Raw genomic sequence first — 27134 nt, forward strand, 5'->3', positions numbered from 1 at the left:
GGAGCAGAGAGTTTGTTCAAAGACATAGTAGCTAAGAATTTCCCAAACCTGGGGAGCAACTGGACATACAAGTACATGAAGACAATGAAACTCCTAATTACATCAATGCAAAGAGATCTCCTAAAGGCATATAATACTAAAACTTTCAAAAGCCAATGACAAAGAAAAAATATTAAGGGCAGCAAAGCAGAAGAAAATAACCTACAGGGGCACCCCTATCAGGTTTTCAGATTTCCCAGCAGAAACCTTACAGGATAGGAGAGAATGGAATGAAATCTTCAAATATTGAAAGACAAAAACTATCAGCCAAGAAATATACAGCAAAATTGTCTTTCAGACATGATGGAGGAATAAAAACTCTCCTAGATAAACAAAAGCTTAGAGAGTTCATCACCACTAGGCCTGCCTTACAGGAAATGAAGAAGGGGTTCCTCCTACCTGAAACAAAAAGGCAAAGGATTGCGAAGCTTTGAACAAGGAGATAAACAGATGGAAATAATCAGAAAAGTGCAGCTTTCTGTCAGAATAGTTTATGGAACAATTATAACATAAGAGATAAAGGGAAAGAAAGGAACAAAAATAACTATAAACATTTCAAGTTAGTCACAAACTCACAAACAAAAAAAGAATAATTTGTGAGAATAACACAGAAGGGCAAGAGGAAAGGTACGGAACCCTGCAAAGGCTAATGGAGATAAGAGGCTATCAGATAATGGACTATCTCATCTATGACATCTTTTACACAAACCTCATGGTATAACCACTAAACAAAAAATCAGAGCAGAGTCACAAATCATAAATAGAGAACTGAGAAAACCATCACAGAAAACCCCCAACTGAAATGGCAGTCAGAAGTATAAGGGAAAAGAAAAAATGAAAATATAGAAAATCCAGAGAACAATAAGCAAAATGCTAGTATTAAACCCTCATATATCAGTGACCACTCTAAATGTAAATGAACTGAATTCACCAATCTAAAGACACACAGGGGTTAGATTAAAAAACAAAACCCAACAATATACCGCCTCCAGGAAATACATCTCAACTCTAAATACTACATAGACTCAGAGTGAAGAGATGAAAGGTGATACTCCAAGCAAATGGCAAGCAAAAGAGAGTGGGTGAGGCCATACTTATACCAGACAAATCATAATTCAAGATAAAAAAGTTAATGAGAGAAAAAGAGGGGAAGTATATAATGATAAAAGAGTCGTTCCACCAAGAGAACATAACATTTATGACTATAAATGCCCCTAACACAGGAGCACCAAAGTATATAAAGCAACTATTATCCTAGTTACTGAAAGAGAGGAGAAAGATGCTGGGGCTAAAATATTCTTCAAAAAAACAATAGCTGAATACTTCTTAAAATGAAAATACAACACAATAATTTTAGGGCACAGCGAAAACTGCTGAAAGAGAAGTTTATAGCGCTAAATACTTATATTAGAAAACAGGGAAAGTCTTGAATCAATAACCTAGTCGAACAACAGAGAAAAGAGGAGCAAAATAAGCCCAAAGCAAGCAGAAAGAAGGAAAAAAAGCAGAAATCACCTGAATCAAATACAGGAAAACAACAACAAAACCAATGAAGCAAAAAGCTGTTACTTTGTAAAGATCAATAAAATTGAGAATGAAAGAGAGATAGAAAAAAAAGAGAAGATACAAATTACCAAAATCAAAATGGAACAAGGCATATCATTACAGATCATGCAGACATCAAAGTGATAATAGGAGCACCCTTTGGACAAATTTATGCACACAAATTTGAACTTAGATGCAATAGACCAATTCTTAAAAAATGCAAATTACCACAACTCACCCAATAATAAATAAATAATTTGAATATTCCTTGTAACTATTAATAAATTGAATCAAAGTTCAAAACAAAACAAAACAAAACTCCCCCAAAGAAATCTATAGGCTCAAATTTTTTCAATGGAGAATTCAATCAAATGTTTAATGAAAATCTAACAGGAATTTTATAGAATCCCTTCTATAAAATAGAAAAATAGAAAAGGAAGTAACAATTACTTTATGAAACTAGTGAAGGCACACTTGCTTTATTCTAACTGCTAATGATGCCAAAACTAGCCTATGGCAGTAAGTGACTAAACACTTCATTGTTACTTTCATTTTTGGTTGGTTGCTTTCGTTGACTACTCTGACACCTGGGAGCTCAGCTTTCTCCGGGTCAGTAGAGCTCTTGACACCATCAAAATGTTTATTTGAATTACAAATGTTCTTCTATCAGTAGATGGACCAACACACTGTAGTGCATACATATATTGTAATACTACTCAACAATAAAAAGGAACAAACTATTATTCATGAAACAATAAGAATGGATCTCTAAAAAGTAAAAAGCTTAATATAAAAGAATACATATTTCATTAATCTATTCATATATTTTCTCCTAGAAGTTTTTCAGTTTTTTATTTTGCCATAGGCCTGTTTAGAGTTAATTTTTATAGTATAAGGTGTGAAGTGTAGGTTGATGTTTATTTCTTTGACTATGGATAACTGATTATTCCAAAACTACATATTAGAAAGACTATACTTTCTTGATTTAATTGCTTTGTGTCTTTGGCAAACCTTACTTAAACATATTTGCATGGATTTATTTCAAGGGTGTCTATTCTCTGAAATGACTGATATGCATAACTTTTCACCAATACCACATTGTTTTTATTATTGTAAAACTATAGCAGGTTTTTATGTGAAACCTCAGTTTGTTCTTTTTCAAAACTGTTTGTGTCTAATATATTTCTGTTCCTTTTCACATAAAATTTAGAATCAGGCTGTCAATACTAGAAAACACGTCTGCTAGGACTCTGGGATTGCAATGAATCTGTAGGTCAAATTAGCGGCAACTGACATCATAAAAACATTCATTCTTTGAACTCAGTAACAGTATATCTCTTCTTTTTTAAAAGACCTTTGATTTCTTTCATTGATATCTTTTATTGTTCAGCCCATAGATTCCATAGAACTTTTTTGGATTTATATCTAAGTATTTCTTTTTTTTTCAGCAATGGCATTGTTTACTTTATTTTGCATTTCAACTATTTATTGCTACAATAAAGAAGCAAATTTATTTTTGTAGGTTGACTTTCTATCCTGTAAACTGCTGAACTCATTTATTATATTAAGCTCATTTCTAGATTCTACTTGCCAGCAGCGTTCTAAGTAAGATCTACCTAAGAAAGGTGTTCATGGGGTTTGAAACATGGAAAATTAGGACACAAACAACACAGTTTCGCAGCAGCTGTTATCAGTACGAAAGAGTCAGTTGTTATCCAACATGAGATTTTGCCAGCCGGAGCTATGCATCCTGAGAATTTCTAGCTCCATTGCTAAAGATATCCAAGATCAGTGATGGGCATTTTCTCATGCTCAAGCACTATCTGCAAGTTTATCATTTCATTTGCTTCCCTAGTTCTTCTGTAGGTTATGCACCCACTAACCTCTTGCCCTGTATTAACTCTCTTAGCACCTGAAATATCTTGGGTATTTCTGTTTTCCTTCCATAATCTCACTTCATACAGTTATTTTAACAGCCAGAACATTGAAATAATCCAGATAATAAATTTTGAAGAACCAGACTAAGATGTTGGTATGGAAAAGTGAGACCATTAGAAAGATTTGACTAATATTTGGAAGTAGAGCCTACAAGATTTGATGAAGAATTTGATATAAGAATAGGGAAAAAAGCAGTAAGAGATGAATCCCAGATTTCTTATTTGGCAAGTTGGGTAAGGTGATATTCACCAAATAAAATAACAGAGAGCAGGTTTGTTTGGAGTGATAAGATGATACTTTCAATTTATAAACTTTGATTTTGATATGCAGTCAGATCTCCATGTAAAAATGTAGATGAGATGCTTACATTGGCAGCTCCAGACATGATCTACAGAAGAGATGGCGTGGGGGGCAATCTCCATATCTGAGATCATCATCAAAATAATTATCTCTTAGGTGTTTTTACTTAGTAAGGATGCTGTGTTTTCTTAGACAGTATCCTTATTTGAGGTTATGTGGGAGATTAAGGGCCAAAAAAATGCTTTGGTTTATGCTATCCACTGCTCAAGCCAATTGTTTATGGTGAAAATTGGGAAGCCAGATATTTAGGCTTCGGCTGCATGATAGGAGCGAGTTAGATAGGTTTAGAAGGCATTATTTTAGAATGTTCTATTAAACTCTGAGATAAAAATTTAAAAGGGGGGATATATAGAATGAGAGAACAAAATATTGTCAACAATTAATTACAGAAGACAAATATTTAATGGTTAACTTAGAAAAGCCCTAAACAAGAGAAGAGAGAGAAAATGAGTGTAGTTCTTTAAATACAGGAATGAAGAATGTACTAAAAGAGAGCTTATATAATAAAAAAATAAATAGTTTTTGAGCTTCTGAAACTGTCATCCTACAAAAACAGAAACCAGTTTAAGAGGCAAAGAGTTTATTTGGGATCAAAGAATTACAATTCAGGGAGCACAGATTCAGATAGAAACCCAAACAGTGTCCTGTTAGGGAGTAAAAGTCAGATGTTTTAGAGGCAAAGAAGGGAGCTTGTGTTACAAAGATTTTTAATGGAGTTGGAGGCAGAAGCTAGCCTTGCTCAACATTGACCAGCTATTGATTCTATCTTCATAAAGCCCACAATCCTCAGTCTTTGTGATCAGGACGTCCATTCTCCCGCTGACTTCTCGAACAGTTGTTTGTAAAACAGTTGCCATTTTGGCCCACTCCAAAGATTTGGCCCAGTCCAAGGTTCAAGATAGCAAAGGAATTTCTCTGGAAAGGCAGCTCCAACTCCATTTTGGAATGGCTCCACTATAGTCAATTTTGACAAAAACTAACACCTTAAATAATCTAATTTACTCTCATCAAACAAATAAAAACGCAATCAACTAAAAAAATTTCTGAGTTATAGACTATTATCCCAACTTGACGGTTAACAAAACCAATACAATTGAAAGGTTAGATAAACTTGATGCAAGTCACTTAGGGAGAGTTAACTGTCTCATGAACACACATTTAAAATCAGAATTTAAGAGTATTGATCTAGTGGAATGTAGTAAAGAAATACATTTGGTCTGGAGCATTTACTTGTCACAGATACTTTCAGAGGAAGGAATGATTCATGATGTATCTTTATGTTTAGACAAAAAAACATATTGAAAAGAGAACAATTATGTTGATTATCTATACTATCCTATTGTCTTCAGTTCCTTAATACGTTGATGCTAAGGATGTAGCTCCCTCAGAAGCTACATTCCAGCTACTAGTGACCTTTTTTTGTGTGTGTGTGTGTGTGAGGAAGATTGGCCCTGAGCTAACATCCATTGCCAGTCTTCCTTTTTTTGCTTGAGGAAGGTTCTCATTGAGCTAACATTTGCTCCAATCTTCCTCTGTTTTATGTGGGATGCCACCACAGTGTAGCTTGACAAGTAATGCTACATCTGTGCCTGGGATCTGAAACTGTGAACCCTGGGCCACCAAAACAGAGTGTGTGAAGTTAACCGCTAGGCCACCAGGCTGGCCCCCACTACTGACCACTTTTAGTAACTAAATTTATGTTGTGCTTTATATATTGGACTCTTTCATGATCATGGTTGGTAGGAATCCAGATCTGATAAAATATGTCACTTGGATAAGACAAAGGGCTGACCCTTTGCTATCATAAATTTACCGAGAGAGTGCCACCATTTAAAGAGTGTTGATATGCATCCTTAGGGGGCTTTTATTTTGTCAGGGACTTTGCATGTGCAGATATGTGTGCTTTCCATAAAAGCCAATTGACTAAGTTAAATTTACTGACGTAAGTTTGGATGGTATTTTCTTTATTCAAGAACTATTTTCCTCCCATATTTATTTATTTATTTATTTTGTGAGGAAGATTTGCCCTGAGCTAACATCTGTTGCCAATCTTCCTGTATTTTATGTGAGATGCCTCCACAGTGTGGCTTGACAAGTGGGGCTAGGCCCATGCCAGGGATCTGAACCTTGGAACCCTGGGCTGCTGAAATGAAGCACACAAACTTAACCCCTATTTCATGAGGCCAGTCCCTCCTCTCATTTTTAAGCAACAGTAGCTGCCAACCTCTAACTCTACCTCTCAGTGAATAATACGACTCAGGCAGATATGTCAACAAAAATGACTGTGATAACAATGAAAATGATAATTGCTAACACTGCTAAGCATTTTTAGAATGACCAGCAAAGTCACAAGACTGTAAATGACAGCTCTAGAGCACACACTTAGATGACCTAACACCAGGACATTTAAACTAACCAATACACTGTGGCTGAGAATCACGTAACTGACCCTCTTGGATTAAAGAGATGGTCAGTGACTAACACCCAAAGACGAGTCAATCAGTTCTTTTAAACTGACGCTTCTATTGCAGCTGTTGGCTGGGAGTTTCTTCCTTTTGTATCAAGAATTGAAAAGAATGAATTGGAGGATGTGGAAAGCTATGTTATTTATCATGTGACAAACAGTATCTATTAAAAAAAAGAAACAAATTTAAACAAATGAAGCAATTATTTAAAAACAACAGAGAGAGAGAGAAGCATACAAGAATGAGATTCATCAACAATAAGTCTTGACACACACGAATCATTTTTGGCTCCTGAGGCATTTCCTGAGAATCTTCTGGAATTTACAAGTCTTCCTAAGATTATTAATCCAATAATTTTTTTTTCTTAATCTGGTTTTATTTTTATGTGTATTTTGCAGCAATATAATCCTACATACAACAATAGGTGAATCTTATCAAAACTAGACTGAGACAACTTATAAAACAGAGAAAACAACACTGTTAGCTAGGATATTGTATGATTACAGAGTTATACACCACAATCTTGGGTAAAGGTCCCCCAGACGGCATCATTAGCAAGCCAAATGATGCTAGATCTCTGTAAAATTGTTTTATACAAACATGATTACTATTGCCTTTTCTTTAAGTAATAACTCTAATTAGAAAAGTTCTACACTCATGAAATTGTTCATAATGGCATAGTTTGTTATTTTATTTAATTATTTTCTGATCAACATAAATAATGCCCCCCGGTCAACATTGTTTGAATCTTAACTGAATGTTTGTTTGTATGTCAGTTATCCCTGTATCTCATAAGCTTCCTCTACGTGTCATTTTAAAGAAAAAAATATTAAAGCAGTGGGTATACATATGTATTACATATAAATAAAGATATACATATAAATGTAAGTACATACATGTGTAGGTACATTTACATGATTTAATAGATGAAAAATAACAAAGTACTATTCTGTTTGAATAAATTAGGCAGTGATAAATGTTATCACATTGTGCATGATTTGAAGTACATACAATAACATAGGAAGTTACTTTAGTCATTTCTTTGTATTATAACATAGGAGAATGATACAGATAATTCCACAATGCATGTAACTTCTCATTCATTTGAGTGCCATGGTGTTAAATTCAACTCCATTTGTCAAATTGTGGTTGATTTGCAAATATAAGTTGGTTATGGACATGAGTTTGGTGAAAATCAATGAAATCATTCTGTTAAAGTCAACTGGGTATATAGAATTTACAAGGAAGTTTATTGTATGTTTTATTATTATTTGTAAATTATATTAGGAAAATTTATATGTCTGTGTATTTTTTTTCTAACTGGTTGTTAAGTACTTCCCAGCACACTGTCTCTCTCTGCCCATATGCACTGAAGGGTCTGGACTTTCCTGAGCACCACCTTGCTTGAGTCATATCTGCATCAATAGACGCAAAGCAAGTATTTAGAGCTACATAGAATCCCCAAAGAAACAACTGGAAAAATGAAAAGTATATCAAAGAGAGAAACAAAAACATAATTCTGAAATAGCTGGTAAATTCATATCTATGATGCCTAAGAAGAGAGTCCAGTATATTTCCCAATTCTAGCTGAAGTTACTATCAAATTGAGCAAAACACATTTTACAACCAGATGTAGTAATGTTTTTACTGAGACGCAAAAATGTAAATATCATAAGGATGTTTTAGACATTCATACTTTCAGACAGAAGTTGTTAATTGTCATCTGTTTTTGATTATGTGTAACTCTCTTTTAATAAACACGTGTTAGAAGAACTCATTTTTTAATGAGGAGAAAAGATAGCCCTAGAGAACTCAAATGAATATTAAAGAAAAGTGTTCTGACAGTAAATTAGATGATTTTGTGTGTTCATGCATCCCTTGTGAAAGAAGATAGGAAAGAAGCAAATGGATGAAAAGAAAATGAAATTTCATTCTTCTATGTGTAGAGCTGTAATTTAGAACTTCTTATAGGAAAGATTTTTGTCAAAGTTTGGACGGTGCAAACATGCTTAAATCATACTCTCCAATGCCTGCAAAAGTTCTGGAGGAAATTGATATTTTTTAAAAGAATGAAATCATGCAAATGCTAGAAAACATTTTAGAGTACCACCAGTGTACCAGAAACTTTGAGAACTATCTGAGATAGAAAATCCATAGTTTTAATTGCCAAAAACATCAAAGAGAGGTAAGTGAATCCTAGGACATCATGAGCCAGGTTCTTTCCTTGGGAGCCTCAGATGAGCTCCAGGCTCACCATCAGCAAATTAAAATAAAGGACCATGGAGCAATCATCAGCGTAATTCATTAAAAATGCTTCACGGCGAGTGAATTGGAGGTTTACAGAAATGTCAATGCCATACTTCTAGTAACTTTGGAATTTAACCCAGAAAGCATTAAACAACATATTTTGTAATATTAGAGAGAGGAATTCACAATGAAGATCTAACATCTATGCCTCAAATAGCATAGATCAACATTTATAATATAAAAACCACAGAAGATACAAGGACAAACAGAAGCGCACCAGAATTAGGAGACTTCACCTCCCAGAAGAGCTTATGTTAATACTCTGTGCTAAGCACTGGGGGAAATAATTTTTTAGAGTAGCTTGATGATAACTTTTATTTAGCTTTTGATTCCACTCAAAGCGAAAGTTCTACAATGATTGTGAAAACTAAATTCTGGAATTCTTGTTAGACGTTATTCTCATTTATGTGACATCAAATCACTCATGCTCAGAAAATTTTTAGAACACATAAATATGAAAAGATAGTTGATGCATATGAGGTCAAAATGAATTAAGTGGGCAATAAAACCTGAAGAAAAAATAAGTTGAATGCAGTAGTGAATGGAGAAATATAATGACACTGATATTGTGTTAGACATAAAGTTTCAATTAAAGTTCAGGCCATGAATTTCTTTATGATTACAATTTATTTGAGAAGCACTTTTTGACCAAGTTCTTAAAGGACTGCTTTACCTGCTGGTTCCTTAGGGAGTAAATGAAAGGATTTAGCATTGGGGCAACAGAGGTATTGAGCACGGCTATGCCCTTGGTCAAAGCCATTCCTTCTTTTGCTGAAGTTTTGACATACATGAAAATGCAACTTCCATAAGAAATGGAGACAACAATCATGTGCGAGGAACAAGTGGAAAAGGCCTTTTTCCTTTGCTCAGCAGAGGGGATTCTCAGAACCGTTTTAAGGATGAATACATAGGAAAAGATCACTAACGTTAAGGTTACCATGAGTGTGAATACTGCCAGAAAAAATCCCATGAGCTCTAGGAACGCTGTGTCTGTGCAGGAGATCAGTAGCATAGGAGAAGAGTCACAGGTGAAGTGGTCAATGATGTTGGAGTCACAAAAATCCAGTTGAAGCCCCATGATCACAGGTGGAAAGATAATGAGAAATCCAGCCAGCCAAGAACTAATTACAAGCTGGTTGCAGACTCTGCTATTCATTATTGTTGTGTAGTGCAATGGCTTACAGATGGCCACGTACCGATCATAGGACATAGTAGTCAAAAGGAAAAATTCTGTTGAACCAAGAAATATGAAGAAAAACACCTGGGCCATGCAAGAGCTATAGGAAATGGTCATATCTCCTGTTACAATGCTGACCAGGAATCTAGGAATACTAACTGTTGTGAATGAGATTTCTAGGAAAGAGAAATTCCTAAGGAAAACATACATAGGAGTTTTGAGGTTTGGATCTATCAGAGTAAGGGTGATAATTGTCAGGTTTCCAGTTACACTCAGTATATAGGTGAAAAATAGAAGTATAAAAATCAAAACATTTAGCTCTGGGTCTTCTGTTAATCCCAGAAGAATGAATTCTGTCACAGATGTTCGATTTTTCATTTCTTATTGCTGACTTAATCAAGGTCCGTAAATGCAAATAAAAAACAATGATTTAGGGAGTATGGGATTACTTTTTTCATCACTTATGCTGGATTAAGCAATACATAATGAAATGGACCAATAAATTAGCCAGCAAGTTACTGAATTCTGGACATATATGTGAGCCAGGACTTATATCTTATACCTAGTATCTGCCTTTTAGATCACTAGCCATTTAACATTGAGAGTCACTTGATAGGTCTAATAAACTCATCTGTATAATAAAAATATACTTATCAAATGTGCTCTACTTTCTTTTAAAAATTTGATCATATTTGTGTGAAAATTAAGTAGAATACTTTAGAATGTAAAATATTATTTTATTTTTGTTAAAATATTCTCCCAATGACCACGTGTTATAATGATTTTCTGAAAATGAAACATTTTGAAGTTCCTTTTTTTAGAGAGCTATTTTCACAGTTTTCTTCGAGTTATCTAGTGTCATTCCTACCTATGTGGAGAATTAATAATGTAACAAAAGAATCGGGGCCATCAAAACTAATATTTATATCCTCCTAAACAAACAAACTCAGAATTTAAAATTTTTCCTTTCTGAATTAAATAATAATCTATTACTGTTTGGAAGAGATTCTAACAGGCAAAGTTAAGTGATCTAAGTTATAAACTGATTAGAAAACAGAAAAAATAAATGAGGTGATAAGTGAAAAGTATACTTATAATGATACAATCCCATGTGGTAGCAACTTGCCTGCTGAAGCCCAGAAGCTCTGCTGCCTTACTTTAACTGAGAGTCCGTGCCTCATGCTTCACATTTGGAGCATTTCATGGACTTTACAACTTGTTTCTGCCTTTGATTTTCTTACGCAATAACATACTTACATCATGTGTAGGTGGAATTTGGAAGGATCATTCTGATTGCATAGAGTGAGGTGGAACATATTGAAGAATAAGTCCAGTAGGAAATTCATTCCTGAAGTCAAGAAGGCCCTGATAGAAAGGTGACGTAGTCCCATGTGCTGACGGAAGGTGCTACATCCAGACTGTAAGCAGAGTATTCAAGAGGTCCTGCAACTTGTGATCCATGAGAGTTGGTGACACAGTGGCAAAACTTCTGTGGGCAGTCCCAAGTAGTCAACTCACATTAAGTTGGAATTCTGAGACTCAAGTAGTGTTGCAAAACTTTTCAATGAGCAGCTGTGTCACTGGTACTAACTTGCTATTTAAGAGTAAAGCTAGAAGGAAAGGACTCAAACCGTGAGTGTGAATCAAGAAATAACAGCTATGGAAAAGAGGCGTGCTGCATGACATATGAGTAAAAATTTGTGAGAAAGAAAACCCCTGAAATGTGAAGAACTATCCCAAGTTGCACAATCCAAGGCCAGGCATTTAGTATCTTTTGTTTTCCAAAATTTCCATAAAAACAACTTTCTAGCCTTAGCTGCTAGGAGAACCCAGTAATAGAAATCTTGGCTCTCAGTAACTTTGGGGAAAGAAAGATGGTTTATATATATATATTTTTAACTCTCTTTACCTTCTAGCAGGAGACTTGGTTTTCTAACTACTGTTTCCAAATCAGACTGATTTTATCTGCTTTTTCCTCAAAATAGTCACAGGGGATTCTTGTAGGAAAACAGAATTAAAATGTCTCTGGAGAAATATGGTATGATAAATGCACTCTGAATTTAGTTAAATCATTTTACTTAGTATCCTTGGGAATGATTTTTTGTACATACATTGAATGTTAGAGAGGTGTATGATGCTAGGAACAACAGTAAGGAAATAGCAGTCTTTGAATTATTTTTGATTTCATATTGTCAGTATTATTTTATTTTTACCTGAAATAAATGTCTGCCAAGGGAATACAATCCAATTACATGCAAACATGTGAAGAAGCAGAAAATAGGAAGAGGAAAGGGCCACAAGGATATAAAATGTGCTATTCTAATGTTTATTTGTTAATAAAAAATATATTGAATGTCTATTTTAGGTAAGGTATAGTTAGTAGACAGACACATCATCAAGATACAATAAAAATTGAGAGACTGATATATGAACATAAAAGTCATTAGATTGGTTATCTGAAAAACCTCCTTAAGTATTGTTTTTTCCATATTAGAAAGTGAAGGAAGCAAAGTTTGTGCACTGTTTTGTTATATTTGCCTAATTTTTGTTTGGGATCTAGTATACTGTTTTCAGACATTGAATTATTTGATTCTCATTTTTTGTCTTCTCCTTTCAGTATTTTTTCTATGGATGCCAAATTTAAATTCTTTTTGTCCTTAGAATTGTATATTTGCGTTATTTTCGTGGACTTGCCGAAACAAGTGAATCGATGGGAGTGAAGGAGAAGTACGGCGGCTGAGGCTGATTGTCTTATCTCAAGAAACTTTAAATAAAGGTCAGTATTTTTAACCAAAAATGGTACATTTTCCCTCTTTTTCTAATATTTTATAAATATTATATTTAGCATAATTTGGTGTTTCAGCCATTTAAAATTTATTTTCACCACCAAATTTCCAAGAAAAAAATCTCCTTTCCAAGATATGGGAAGCAGACTGTAAAGCGATCTTCATGACTCCTGAGTCCTGCTGTCTGTGCCCTTCTCCGTCTCTACTCCCCGAGTGCAGGCAGAGCCTGGGACTTGCTTCTAAGCAACACAATAAGGCAAAGATGACCTGAGGCCACTCTTGTGATTAAGTTTTATAAAACTCTTGCTGTCAAACTTCCTGTAGAGTATCTGTCTCCATTGCTGGCTTTGAATGCGTAAGCTTCTGTGAATTCCACAGCCATAAAAATGTGATTTTTCCAACAAGCTGAGTAGTCTTGGAAATGGATCCATCCCCAGTCAAGCCTCCAGATGATGATCCAGCTCTCATGATACCTTGATTGTAGCTTTGCAGAACACCCTGCTAGACAGCACCCAGGTTTCTCACTTATAGCAATTATGAGATAATATATGAATGCTGTTTTAAGGTGCTAAATTTGAGGTAATTTGTTGTGCAGCATAGAAAACTGTTACACAAGGTCCTCTTTCTTCCTTATAAGTGACACCTTTTTAAGAAAGCCAGTTCAGATTTTATAAGCTTTCCAATCTTTTTCCTTTGGACTCTCTAATAATTGGAATCTGATGCACTAAATTCATTATTTTTCTATATGATGAGAGATGTTTCTTCTGAGGTGAGCCCTCATTGATCTTATCAGTTTATTTTTATTTAATTACGCTTCTGTGATTATATACTTTCTAAAAAGTCAGTTATGCTATTGATGGGGCTGAGAGCAGGCCGCTTCAAGTTGTGCCACTCTGGTATACGGACTATTTCGAGCTGAAGACAATGAAGCCTAAAAAGACCCAGAAAGAGCATCTGACCTTCCCCCAAGCTGCCTAAAGAAATTTAAAATAAAGGTTGTCTCCAGGACAGGCCATCACCATAGATAACTATCTAGGACACTTGGGGGGATCCTTGCGAAGTCCACTCTTATCAAAGACTTGCTTATCAAACTTCTACATTCCATCTCTATGTAGATTGTCTTCCTCCCCTTTGAAGTCCCAGATCACTATGTCCTCCTTGTCTGTAGCTGAGGGTACTTAAACTGGTGGACTCAGCAGATGGCTGAGTTACTCAGTTTACCCTGGGTTTCTCCTATGTATACATGCTATTAAATTTTGTTTGATTTTCTCTTGCTAACCTGCCTCTTTGATTATTTGACCAGCCATAAGAACCTTAAGGAAAAGTGGTGGGGGAATTCTCCCACTTCCCCGACACTATTATTTTCATGGCCTCCATATTAATGTATAATAAATATGCTAACACTTATTAGTATAATAAAGGTTATTATAAGAGACTAAGTAGTTGTGTGGGGCAGATAGGAAATGAATATGTTTGACCTAAAAAAATTACACACATGTATAATTGGTGAATATTCAGTTATAGAGGTTAACACCCTATGTATTCTGTAGAGGTTATAGACAATGTTATCATTAGATAGATTGCAACAGTCTTCTATCGATTCTTCGTTTGGAATGAAGAGTGAGAGAGCTCTAGTTTTCTTCTTCCTTCGGACCATTCTCGGCTCAGACACTTCAAAAAGCCTGAAGTTCTTTATACGCCCTTTTAATCTCCAGTATAGAAATTAGACTCCATTTTAACATCAACATTTCAGGTTTCCTATAGATGCCATAACTAGACTCTTAATTAACTTTGTTACTTTGTTTTGGAGTTAATGATGAAAATAGACAATTAATATCTTCTCCACATGGATCCCCAGGGCCCTATATGAGTTATGAGTAAATATGCTGTTTCTTATTAGAGAGCAAAAATAAATCTATGGCTATGTAGAGGCAAAACCATTAAGAAAGATTGAGAGTCTCTAGTGAGTGACCAGAATTCTTTTTACACACACACAAAAAAACCCTACTCTTTTGATTCTAGATTAATAACTTAAATATTCAGATTTTAAGTTAGGCTGAATCCAGATGTTACTTGTTTTATATTTGTAGAGATTTCAGAAAAATGTGTTTGAAAATGCCATATGTGTGATGAATGGAGGGACAGAGAGAGAAAAGGAGAAGGCCCACACATGTTTAAGTTTCTTATTAAGCAACTCTGGATTTTAATGTGAATAAGGTCTTTCTTAAGAGTGAGAAAGCAAAGAAAAATATGGGTTAGAAAGAAATACATATTTTATTGGAAAAATAATTCATATTACATTTTTAGTTAATGGTGCAAAAGAAAAATTTCAGAATGCATTAATGAATAAAACCCCTGTACAATTCATGGACCTTGAGTATTTTCAGCATTTTGTTGATTTATGTACAAAATATTTGCTATATAATCCATTTTATTCTGAATGTGTGACCACAGACTAAACCAACTTAATTCAGATTTAGAATAAATATTTATGAAACTCAGGATTCAAGATTCAATGTATGTATTTGAAAAAGTGATTGAATTTCTCTATTAGAATAACATCATGAATAACAATTCTCAATAGTTTTTATTGAAAATTTGGCTGGTACGTATTTCTTTACATTTAGTAAAGAGTTGGGTACTTTAATTGTACTGATTGTAAAATATTTCTTACATTGATAAAGCTATTTGATAAATAAATGAGAAAAAATAGGATATATTGGAGTATACGAGGAAGCCATTTGGTGTAAAACTAATTTATCAGAACTTGTTCTTCCAAAAGGCCCTGACGTGGCCATTGAGCATGCATTGTATATCTGCTGTAAGTATTTACTATGCCCCTGTCGGGGAGGTGGGAGAATTCCCCTCACCGCTTTTCCTTAAGGATCTTATGGCTGGTCAAATAATCAAAGAGGCAGGTTAGCAAGAGAAAATCAAACAAAATTTAATAGCATGTATACACGGGAGAAACCCAGGGTAAACTGAGTAACTCTGCCATCTGGCTGCGTCCACCTGTTTAAGTATCCTCAGCTACAGACAAGGAGGACATAGTGATCTGGGACTTCAAAGGGGAGGAAGACAATCTACATAGAGATGGAATGCAAATGTTTGTTAAACAGGTTTTGCTAGGCCCAAAAAATGGGTTTGTTGGTGGTTTCTTGGTGTCCTTTTATCGCACCTATTTTCCATCATACTACAACCATCACCCGATAGGAATATGACCTCCTTCCTGGAACAGGCCTTCGACTTTAAAGTCCTTTAGGCAGTTTGAGGGAGGAGGGTCAGACGCTCTTCCTGAGTCTTTTGAGGCTTCATTGTCTGCAGCTTGAAATAGTCTGCATACCAGAGTGGCACATCTTGGGGCAGCCCGCCCTCAGCCCCATCACCCCAATGTCAAGAACAATGCCCTTAAAGATAAGGATGTAACTTCCTCCACAGGGGAAGGATAAACATCCCTCCCTAAACTAAAGATTGATTGCTGACCTGCCACTTTCACCCTGTGACCACCCACCTTACAACCACCAACCTGCTATGCTCACCGAATTGCTGTGCCCAGCAGAGCTTCGTATGTGATACACGCTCGTTGATGCTATATAACCACTCTGTACACCCTCCCTCCTTTGGACTGTTCCCTTCCTTTGTGAAAGGACTCTCCCAGGCTATATGATCCTCAGGGCTGGCTCATAGTAAACTCACCTCAATTTTGATTTATAGATTGTTTATGGATTATTTACTTCCACATAATCATGAAGTTGAAACTGACTGAACAATTAGGTAAATCAATTCCAAATTCCACTTAAAAACTCCAACTTCATATTTATATACTAGTTTTAAGATTTACATTATACTAAAATTCATTAAAATTTCTTTCCATCAAAAGTAGTTTTAATAGGCAATACCAGGAAACTCAAGACCAATCAGAAATATATGATCAGAAAATAACCATTTAAAAAAGATTAGTTACAAGAGTTGGGTCCTAATTAGCTGTTAAAAATGTAGAAGAATACAAAAAAGATTTATCTTGCTGAAAGAAACTGAGCAGAAGATTATTTTAACAATGGAGAAAGTAACCAAGACAAGCTAAAAAACGTTTTCTTGTGGATTCAGTGAGATTTCTGAAAGACTCAGTAAGATTACTTCTCAGTATTTTAGACAAAACTTTAAGCTAGAGAAAGTTGCAGATACTTAGAAGGTAATATAGCCATTTTTTTACAATGTAATGAAGATCTGAAAGACAACTAGGAAAATGAGTATCCAGAAAAAGAGATGAAATAAGCGGGATTAAGCCTGTGGTTCTGACTGCTAGATAAAATGGTTGAAATCATAGGAGTAGAAAAGTATAAGTATTTGAACTGAGTTACTTGGTTCCTCATATCACTTTTAAATCTATTTTCAGCAAAGCATTTTTAAACATGGGATTAATTTTTTTTCCAGATCAAATGGTATTAGAAGGAATTTCACCATGAGAAAGCATATAATGGTGATGACATTCATTCTCCTAGGACTGACAGATGAGCCAAACTGGAAAACTGTAATTTTCATTTTTCTATTTCTAATGTATTCATTGAGTGTTATGGGAAATCTGATTATATCTGCTGGATTCCCACCTCAACACATCCATGTGTTTCTTCCTTCGGAATTTTTCCTTTTTAGAAGTGTCCTTGACATCTGTCTGCTTCCCTAGGTTCCTGGTCAGCATAGTGACTATGGATAAAACAATTTCCTATGATGCTTGTCTGACACAGTTGTTTTTTATCATCTTCTTGGGTGTATCAGAGTTTTTCCTGTTGGCTGCCATGTCCTATGACCGCTATGTGGCCATCTGCAAACCCCTTCATTATGCAACCATTATGAGCAACAGAGTCTGCACCCAACTAGTTTTCATTCTTGGTTAGCTGGGTTATTAACAGTCTCTCCTGGACTTATCATGGGCCTGGGGTTGGAATTCTGTGATGCCAATACTATTGACCACTTTGCCTGTGACTATTCCCCTCTCCTCAAACTCTCCTGCACAGACACCCAAATCATAGAACTGTTAAGTTTTATTTTAGCCACTGTCACACTCCTGATTACATTGGCACTGGTATTGCTTTCCTATGCAAATATCATGGGAAGGATTCTGAAGATCCCTTCTGCCCAGCAGAAGAAGAAGGCTTTTTCTACCAGTTCCTCCCACATGATTGTTGTCTCTATCTCCTATGGTAATTGTATTTTTATGTATATGAAACCTTCCGCAGAGGAAAGGGTAGCTTCAAGCAAGGGGGTCACAGTACTCACTACCTCAGTTGCACTCGTATTAAATCCTTTTATACATACTCAAAGACATGAACAAATGAAACAAGCCTTGAAGTATACAGTTACAAAAGGCATCTTTACTACTTTAAAATAATAGCTTTGGTTTTTATAAAAGAATACCGTTAAAGCTTATTGAAAATTGCAGCCTACATCAGCTACCTTTTAAATATATTTCTTTCTTTATTTTTATATTATGATAGTGATTGAAGTTACCCACAAATAGCTATTTAATCTACTGCTAAATTTTTATCCTTTTAATCATACAATCCTTATCCATGATGTTCTCTTACGCATTGCTAGATGCACTTTCTTCTTTAATTTATTGCTCTGATTTGTTCATCTTCAAAATATTCCACTATGAATTCACTTTGGAAAGCTAATATCTCCATGTTTTCCTAATATGTATGTGCCCAGAATAAAGATCACTTGTGAAGTCTATAATTATCGATTTGATTTTATAACTCTCTAGGAAATATTTTACTAAATATGTGATGTTTTCAGAAACATAATAGTGAACCTAAATAGAAGAATTCATGTTCAGATTTAATGATGATACCTAAAAAGTATCTCCAAATCACTGTTCCATGGTCTATCAAAGAAGGCTTTTTCAGTTAGGAAAGGGGGCTTTTTATTGGAAGTTAAAGAGACTAGGTAGATTATCCTACTGTCAAACAGCAAGCCAATGTTAGGTTTAAAATTTGTCTTTAGGTTTTACAATCCAAATCCTATGCAAGTAACAAGTGGGAAATGTAATGGCATTGATTAACTTGGAAAATCTTGAGGATAAATAACAGGTGTCTTAAAATATTTGGAAATCCATCCTAGGAGGCAGAGAAGATTGGTTCTGTAAAACTCTAGGGACCCAGCTAAATCCTATGTTTGAGATTTTCAAAACATATATTTTAACTGATACGGAACTGTTTTCCATCTTGCAGTGTGTCATATTTCCTCTCAGGAGTGTGTCTTTACACATACTCTTTCCTCCCTCTGGAATTCTTTTCTTTATATTCCAAACGCCATGCCCAGAATAATTATTAATGTTCTTCTAGTCTTTCTTGAGAGACCACTCTCTATTAAGCTGCCACTTTTTATTCAGTATGTGTGAGTTCATGAGTCTCTACATGGTCATCATAAGGCATATATATATTCAATTAAACAATGTGATAAAGAAAGCATGGCATTTTATTGTTTTAAATGTAGTTTCTTAAATAACAACTTCATCATTCTCACTTTATCTTAATTTTTCTTTATAAAAAATACAACTATCTGGATACACATACAAATATACATACACATATAAAGACACATTCAAATATCAATCATTTAACAGCTAATAATCTTTTTTACACGTGGAATGTAAGCGTAGTGAAAACAGGAGCTGTAATTAGTTCAGCATGCTGTTCTCAAAGCCTAGTGCACTATTCGGTGCAGTGTCGCTCACTTATGTTTGTTATACAAATAAATGCCAACTCAAGAGTTTTGGTATCTTCAATTTTAAAAGATTTATTTAATCATCCCTCATTAATATACTTAGAAATTTTATTAAATATTTTTATGTTTTTGGTCGTTGTAAATGATAAGGCATGCTCCCTATTTACAAGGCAACACTTTTTATATTTTAATTGTTACTGATATTTCATTTTAATTATCTTTTCAACTCAATCTGATATTTATCTTTAATTTTTTGTTTAATAACTATTACACATTATTCACCATAGTTTAACATATTTCTATGTATATCTTTGTCTATCAATTTTTCAAGCTATATTTGTAACTATATTTTGCTTATACAATCCATTCTCTCAGGTAGTAATCTGTCCTTTCTCTTCCCTTCTGTTATTTATTTTCTCTCCTGCAGTAATACTAAGGTTCCACATTTTGGACTTTCCATTATTTGTTTTCCACATCTATTAAATTCTTTTTTGTCATTTACAAAAAGCTTCTGAATTTTGAGAGAGCTTCTTTATATTTCTTCTATTAATCACAACTTTGAATTAATGCAAATCAGATTTTTGGATTTTTATACATTTAACTTGTAATTCCATTTTAGTTTATATCTTTGTAGAACTTATATTATCAATCTTTCTTTTAAGCCTTTTGTATGCTGCTCTTTCCTTTTACTTTGTGTTATTATTACGATAATTAGATTTTCTTTTTGCATGGCTTTATATTTATCTTTTAATTTAACTGTATGCTTTTTTAAGGTATTGAACTTGTCCAGCAATCTTTTAAACTTTCTTCTGGATTTGTGAGTTTTCAGAAATATCTTTTAATTTTTTCATGTTTCCCTTTTTTATTTTTTCTTTTTTAATTTATTTTCTCTTATTCCCCTTTATTTTCTCTTCCATTTCTTTCTTTTTTCATTCCTATTTTTTTATTGTGTTGGGTAGCAGTTATTTTTCATATATTTTATTTTTCTTATTTTTTCACAGATCTTCCATTAAAGTTTTGCTTTATATTTTTTATTCTTTTCCTCTTTTGTTACAATCAAGTCTTTAAAGTTATCCACTTGTAAGGCAGTCTGTTGCATACAGCTCCCATTACTACTTTTTTGTCTTATTTCACTGTCCCCTCTGCCTGTTTCTTTGATCATCTGAAATAAAGGCATCAAAAAAAGGGTTTATCCAAATGATATATGCCCAACATTTTTTGCAAAAGAGCTTATATATTTGTGTTATTATTTATCAAAATCCAATAAATCTCCACCAATACTCACCACACAACATGTGGAACTTTCACACTTTCGTTAAGAGTGCGACCATGTCTATTTACTGGAGATAGGTGTACTAAAGCATCACTTTGACTATTTCACCCTTCAGAACTTATTGGGGTAGAAAAATGGCTGTGAATTTTCTCACGTGCAATAGATAAAATAAAATAAACCTATCCTTTGAATCTGCAGACAAATCGGGAAGTTTTGAAGTCTCTTTCTTCCATTTTCAGTTGGACTCAATTCCTTGAAGTGATTCCTTTGCAGGTTTGTCCTGAGGATTGTTATTTTTATTTTCTTCTTCCTTTTTTATATTTCACCCAATATTGGTCCCATTAATGATCAAAGAAACAGGCAGAGGGGACAGTGAAATAAGACAAAAAAGTAGTAAGGGACTGTAAAGTCCTTTGACTTCCAGTTTCTTACCCAATTTAAAAACAATTTCTTACTAGCACTCAATGAAAACACAAATCCTTGATACTTGATTAGATGTAAAAAAAACATGTAGTACAAAATGAGACTACATTTGCTAGGCAGAATCATAGGGGCTGTCTATGAAATTATCAATCCTAGTTTAATTTGTAATGAAAACAAAACCAATCAGTTCCAAGTCTACACTCGCCCTAAAGTAACCTCCACTAACACACTATTTATCCAGGGAAAGTCATTTAACTCTGTGTCAGCATAAAGTTGAATGATGTATTTATTCATTTAAATCTTATATTAGACACTATGAATCAGTGTTTTAGGATCTGAAAATATAATGTAAAAATACATACAAAAACCACTGTATAAAGTATAAAAGAAAAAGTAAAACATAACAGATCATGTCCTTACTATTTGCTTATAGCCAAACACTTGATCATATGATTGAAATGCTGCCTCGTCATTTTTAGCATTATAATTATTTTAGTTAAGATTCAAATTACAGAGTAAAAGATACGTCCTTTTTAAGGGCACAGTTTAATGAATTTTGTCAAATTTATGTACCTGGGTAACCACAAGAGGGGGTAGTCTGGTAATTAATGGTGCAGAATCATAGATAAATACATCATGTTGTAAAATGATGAGATTGGACCACGGTGCAAGACAATAAACAATCCACAATTGTATTTCACCACAAATTACTGTCAGGAAGAGACGATTGTCTTCAGACTGTTATTTGTCATTATTTCTGTGATTTCTTGGGAAGAAGCTTGATTCAACAGTAAAATCACATGTATTTTACTCTAATAACTTTAAATAAATATGGGGATTTTATTCTCAGGGAAAGAAAACAGTAGGGAATGCACACTAGGCTTACTCGGAAACATTTTTAATTAGGTGGCCTTGGGAGACATTACTTGAGATGCTAAGAACAATTTAAAAAAATTGAAGGACTCTATTTTAGTTCATAAATGTAGAAAGATGGAAAAAAATTCCTATTCTTATAAAAAGATTTTAAACTGATAAACTGCAAATTAATGACTTTTCCTAAACCATCAACAGTGCTGTAGGGATCCCTTTTCTCAACATTTCACAAACACTTGTCTTTTTCTTTTTGATAGTGGCCATCCTGACATGTGTGAGGTGATACCTCATTGTGGTTTTGATTTACGTTTCCTGACGATTAGATTAGTGACTTTCAGCATCTTTTCACGTACCTATTGGCCATACATATGTCTTCTTTGGAAAAATGTCTATTTAGGTCCTTTGCCTCACAATGTCTCTTCATTATCACTTAATATCCATGGGAACAGTAGTAATGGCTCCTCTTTCATTTCTGATTAATTTGTGTCTTCTCTCTTTGTCTCTTGCTCTTTTGTTTAGCTTGGCTTGAGGTTTATCAATAAAAATGATTTTTTTCTTTAGCTTTGCTGGTTTTAATTGCATTCATTTTTGCTCTATTTTTTGTTATTTCTTTTCTTCTCTTGCTTCTGTCTTAAACTGTTCTTCTTTCTACAGTTTCTAAGTATATATAGTTTGTCTGAAATTGATATTGCTACTCTAGCTTTCTTTTGATTAGTATTGGCATAAGATACCTTTTTCTATCCTTTTGCTATTAACCTAACTTCATCTTTTTATTTAAATTTGATTTATTGTTGATAACATACACTGACTTTTTTATTGTTTGCTGTTGTTTTTTAATTTCTTTATGTCTTTTTTATTTCCTCTGGTAATCTCTGTCTTTTAACTTATCTATTTAGATAAGCCACAGCTAAAGTGACTATTGAGAGCTGAGCTAACATCAATCGTGTTTGTAACTATTATATATTTATTGATTTATTTTTTTGCGTTATTTCTTTTTTTCCTTCTCTCTTTGCCTCTTGCTGTTTTGTTTAGCTTGGCTTGAGGTTTATCAATAAAAATGATTTTTTTCTTTTTAATGGAAATTTTGTATGATTCCCTTTTATCCCCCATTAGTGTATAAATTACATCTTTAAATTTTTTTAATTATTGCTCTAGGTTTACAATATACATTTTATATTAATCTGTATCCATCTTCAAATAACATATATCTCTTCTTGTGTAGGGTAGTAACTTGTCACAGAGTATTCTCGGGTACTGCACCCCATCCGTTACGACACTGACGCCATTCTTTCATATATTCATATCTAATAATCAATGCAGTGTTTTGTTATAGATTTAAACAAACAGTTACCTTTTGTGATTGATTAAGATAGAAAAAATATTTTATTTTATCTTCAGCTATTTCACCTTCAACTTTCTTCCCTTCTTTATGTAGAACGGGGTTTCTGACCTATATAATTATCTTCTTTCTAAAGAACTTTTAAAGCATTTCTTGCAGTTCAAGGCTGCTGCTGATGAATTCATTCAGTTTGTGTTTGTCTAACAAAGTCCTTATTTTTCCTTCACTTAACTGGATATAGGTTAGTGGTTTTTCTCTTTAAACACTTTAAATATTTCACTCCATTCTCCTCTTGCTGGCATACTTTCTGATTAAAAATGTGTTGTAATTTTATCCTTGTTCCTCTCTTGATAAGCTGTATCTTCCCCCCTCTGGAGTACTTCAAAATTTTCTTTTTGTTTTGCTGCATTTTGAATATGACATGAATAGTTATAATATTTTGGAATTTATACTACATGGTTTTCTCTAATTTTCCTGTATCTGTTTTTGGTTTCTCTTATTAATTTTGAAAGGTTCTACAGCCACTATTTCTTCAAATACTTCCTTTTCTCTTTCTTCTTTTTCTGGTATTCCAATTTGCATATGTTACAAGTTTTGGAATTGGCCCAAAATTCTTGGATGATGTGCTCTGTTAATTTTTTATTCTTTTTTTGTTTGCATTTTAGTCTGGTAAGTTTTTATTGAGCTATCTTCAAGAATCACTGATATTTTCCTCTGCCATGTCCAATCTAATAATGTGCTATCAAAAGCATTCTTCATTTTAATTAGCGTTTTTTTAAAATTGAGATATAATTGACATACGTCACTGTATCAGTTTAAGGTGTACAGCATAATGATTTGACTTACATATATCATGAAATGGCTAGTGCAGTAAGATTTTGTTTGTTTGTTTGTTTGTTTTTTGAGGAAGATTAGCCCTGTGCTAACCACTGCCAATCTTCCTCTTTTTGCTGAGGAAGACTGGCCCTGAGCTAACATCCATGCCCGTCTTCCTCTACTTTATACGTGGGGCACCTACCACAGCATGGCTTTTGCCAAGTGGTGCCATGTCTGCACCTGGGATCCGAACCAGCGAACCCTGGGCTGCCGAGAAGCGGATCATGTGAACTTAACCGCTGTGCCACCAGGCTAGCCCCACCAATAGGTTTAGTTAATATTTACATCACATATAGATACAAAAAGAAAAAGAGAAGAAAAATCAAGATTTTCCTCCTAGTGATGAGAACTCTTAGGATCACTCTCTTAACAACGTTCGTATATACCATACAGCAGGGTTAACTATAGTCATCATGTTGTAGTAGCTTCCCTAGTACTTATTTATATTGTGACCAGAAGTTTGTACCTTTCAACCACCTTTGTCCAATTCCCGCCTCCCCGACTGCCAGCCTCTGGTAACCACAAGTCTGATCTCTTTTTCTGAATTTGGTTTTTGTTGTTTGTGGTTTTTCTTCGTTTAGATTCCACATATAAGTGAGATCATCCAATGTCTATCTTTTTTGTCTGACAATTCACCTAGCATAATGCCCTCAAGCTTCTTTCATCTTATCACCAATGGCAGGATTTCCTTGTTGTTTTTTACGACTAAATCAGTTAGTGTTTTGATCGGTAGCATTTCCTCTGATTCTTTCTCATAGTTTCTATTTCTCCACTTATATTAGTCATCTGTTATTGCATGCTGTCTATTTTTTCCTTTAGAGCTCTCACCATATTAATCAGTTATTTTTAATTCCATTTGACATCTACAGCATCTGTGTTCTCTCTGGCTCTGGTTCTGGTGGTTGCTCTATCTCTTCAGATGGTGGGTTTTTTGGTTTTCTTTTCTTTTTTTTGCCTCTTGTCATGCCTTGTAATTTTTTTTTGAAAGCAGAATACATTGTACTAGAAAATAGAAACTGAGGTCAATGTTCTTTCTCAGAAAGGATGCAGCTCTTTGGCTGTAATCCGCTGTTCTTATTTTGTAGCCTTGCTCGGGTGGTGGCAGTTGTGGCAAAGGAGTGGTGTTCTGTCATTTCACTATTACATTTCAATATTTTTAGCCTGGTTTCTAGGCCATAAACTTCACAACTCTTTCTCCAGCTGCAGAGTTCCTCCCACCCCCACCTTTGATTTGAGACATGAACTTTACAGAGGACTGGAGTGTGAGTCCTGTCCTTTCCCCAGGTGGGATAAGGATATGGTAAATTCACTGAGAGGTGGTCTTGTAATGGAGAAAATTTTGGATGTGTTTCAGAATGGTTTCTTTTCTCCTCCTTCAGCACAAAGTGATCTGCTTCGTTTCTCACCACAGGAACCTGATGACACTCCTGGAGGTAACACTCAAGAAAGTGTGGGGCCCTCCTTCAGATCCAGGAGTGTCCCACTCTCATTCTAGTCCACTCTCAGCCTCCAGCAATTCGTCAAACATCATTTAAGAGTTCCTACCATCTTATGCCTCCAACAGTTATGCTCCAGGTAAGCAGATCTCAGCCAAGACTCTGATTTGTTCCTCTCTCCACTTTTCAAGATGGCAGTTTACTCTGTGACCTCAGTTCTCTGAAAGCTCCAAGAAATGCCATCAACTTTCAGTTTGTCCATCATTTTCTTGTTCTAAGAATGGGAATTCCAAATTCTTTACATGTCTAACTAAAATTGGAAGTTTTTGTAGTTGTTCTTGTTGAAATTGCAAGCCTAATCTAAAATTTATATGGAAAGCTAAAATAGTCAAAATAACTTTGAAAAAGAAGAACGTGACAAGAGATTTTAACATATTAAGGTATATGGGGTAACTATTGGGGTTCAAAACTGATTCAGTTTGAACTAAAAAGCATGACTTATGGTCTATCAAACATACATTGTGAACCTGCTTAACCGTTAAAGAATGCACTCTTTTAAGATAAGAATGCACAATTCCCCTCCTATGCCTTATTGGAAATGCCCAGATTAGTCCCTTTCCCAACATCAGGGTCATGTTGACCTGCTAATTTGTAACTGAATACTTCTTTGAAACTTTGATGAATATGTATGCTAAGCATGTTTAATGTATGTTCTTTGTTCAAAAAGATATATGACTACTGAAAACCATACTTCTCTGGAATACTTTTTAAGGCCTTCCTGGGTTATAATCCTCACTGTGACTCAAGTAAAATTCACCTTATTTCTCTTATCTATAGAATGGTTATTGGTTATTTTGAGTTGACAAATGTAATTGGAAAACATGCAATATTTGATTGAAGGTTTAATATACACTTTAAATTCCTAAAGATTTAATACGTATATCAGATTGGTAGAAATAAATGAAAGAGTAGTGGATATGATTTTATTTACTTATATATACTTTTTTGTTGTGAATTTTTATACAGCAAATTACTAAACCATTATCTGTTAAGCATATTAATTAAGAGAATATGATATTGAGGCTGGCCCCATGGCCTAGTGGTTAAGTTTGCTCAGTCCGCTGCAGGGGGCCCAGTGTTTCTGTTGGTTTGAATCCTGGGCGGAGACATGGCACTGCTCATCAAACCATGCTGAGGCAGCATCCCACATGTCACAACTAGAAGGACCCACAACGAAGAATATACAACTATCTACTGGGAGGCTTTGGGGAGAAAAAGGAAAACAAAATTTTTCTTTTAAATCTTTAAAAAAAAAAGTCATCTTCAAAAAAAAAGAGAATATGATATTGGTAAAATAAAAGACAGATACATCAAGAGATGGAATAGAGAGTTCAAAAATAGGCCCACGTGTACATGTTCAATTAACTCTTGAAATAGATACCAAAGCAATTCAGTCACAACACTTTCAACAAACAATGCTGGAAAAATTGGACTTCTATAAGCAAAAATCTGAACCACAGCATATATGTTTCATTGTGTAAAAAAGACAACACACAATAAATCTTTTACCT

At 34.4% G+C, this 27134-nt stretch overlaps 1 protein-coding gene and 1 pseudogene across 1 annotated transcript; one reads left to right on the forward strand and one right to left on the reverse strand.

Annotated features, from left to right (window-relative positions):
• Nucleotides 1–9273: 9273 nt before the first annotated feature.
• Nucleotides 9274–10209, reverse strand: LOC106822839 (olfactory receptor 6C76-like). Its single transcript, XM_014828200.1, has one exon. It carries the CDS (start codon nucleotides 10207–10209, stop codon nucleotides 9274–9276), a length of 936 nt encoding a protein of 311 aa, XP_014683686.1.
• Nucleotides 10210–17236: 7027 nt separating this feature from the next.
• Nucleotides 17237–18006, forward strand: LOC106822829 (olfactory receptor 6C74-like; annotated as a pseudogene).
• The last annotated feature ends 9128 nt before the right edge of the window (nucleotides 18007–27134 follow it).

Source organism: Equus asinus, chromosome 22, assembly GCF_041296235.1.
Source record: "Equus asinus isolate D_3611 breed Donkey chromosome 22, EquAss-T2T_v2, whole genome shotgun sequence".
Lineage (NCBI taxonomy): Eukaryota > Metazoa > Chordata > Mammalia > Perissodactyla > Equidae > Equus > Equus asinus.

Coding starts and splice junctions, on each gene's coding strand:
- LOC106822839 (XM_014828200.1), bottom strand. CDS start 10,209: ATGAAAAATCGAACATCTGTGACAGAATTCATTCTTCTGGGATTAACA.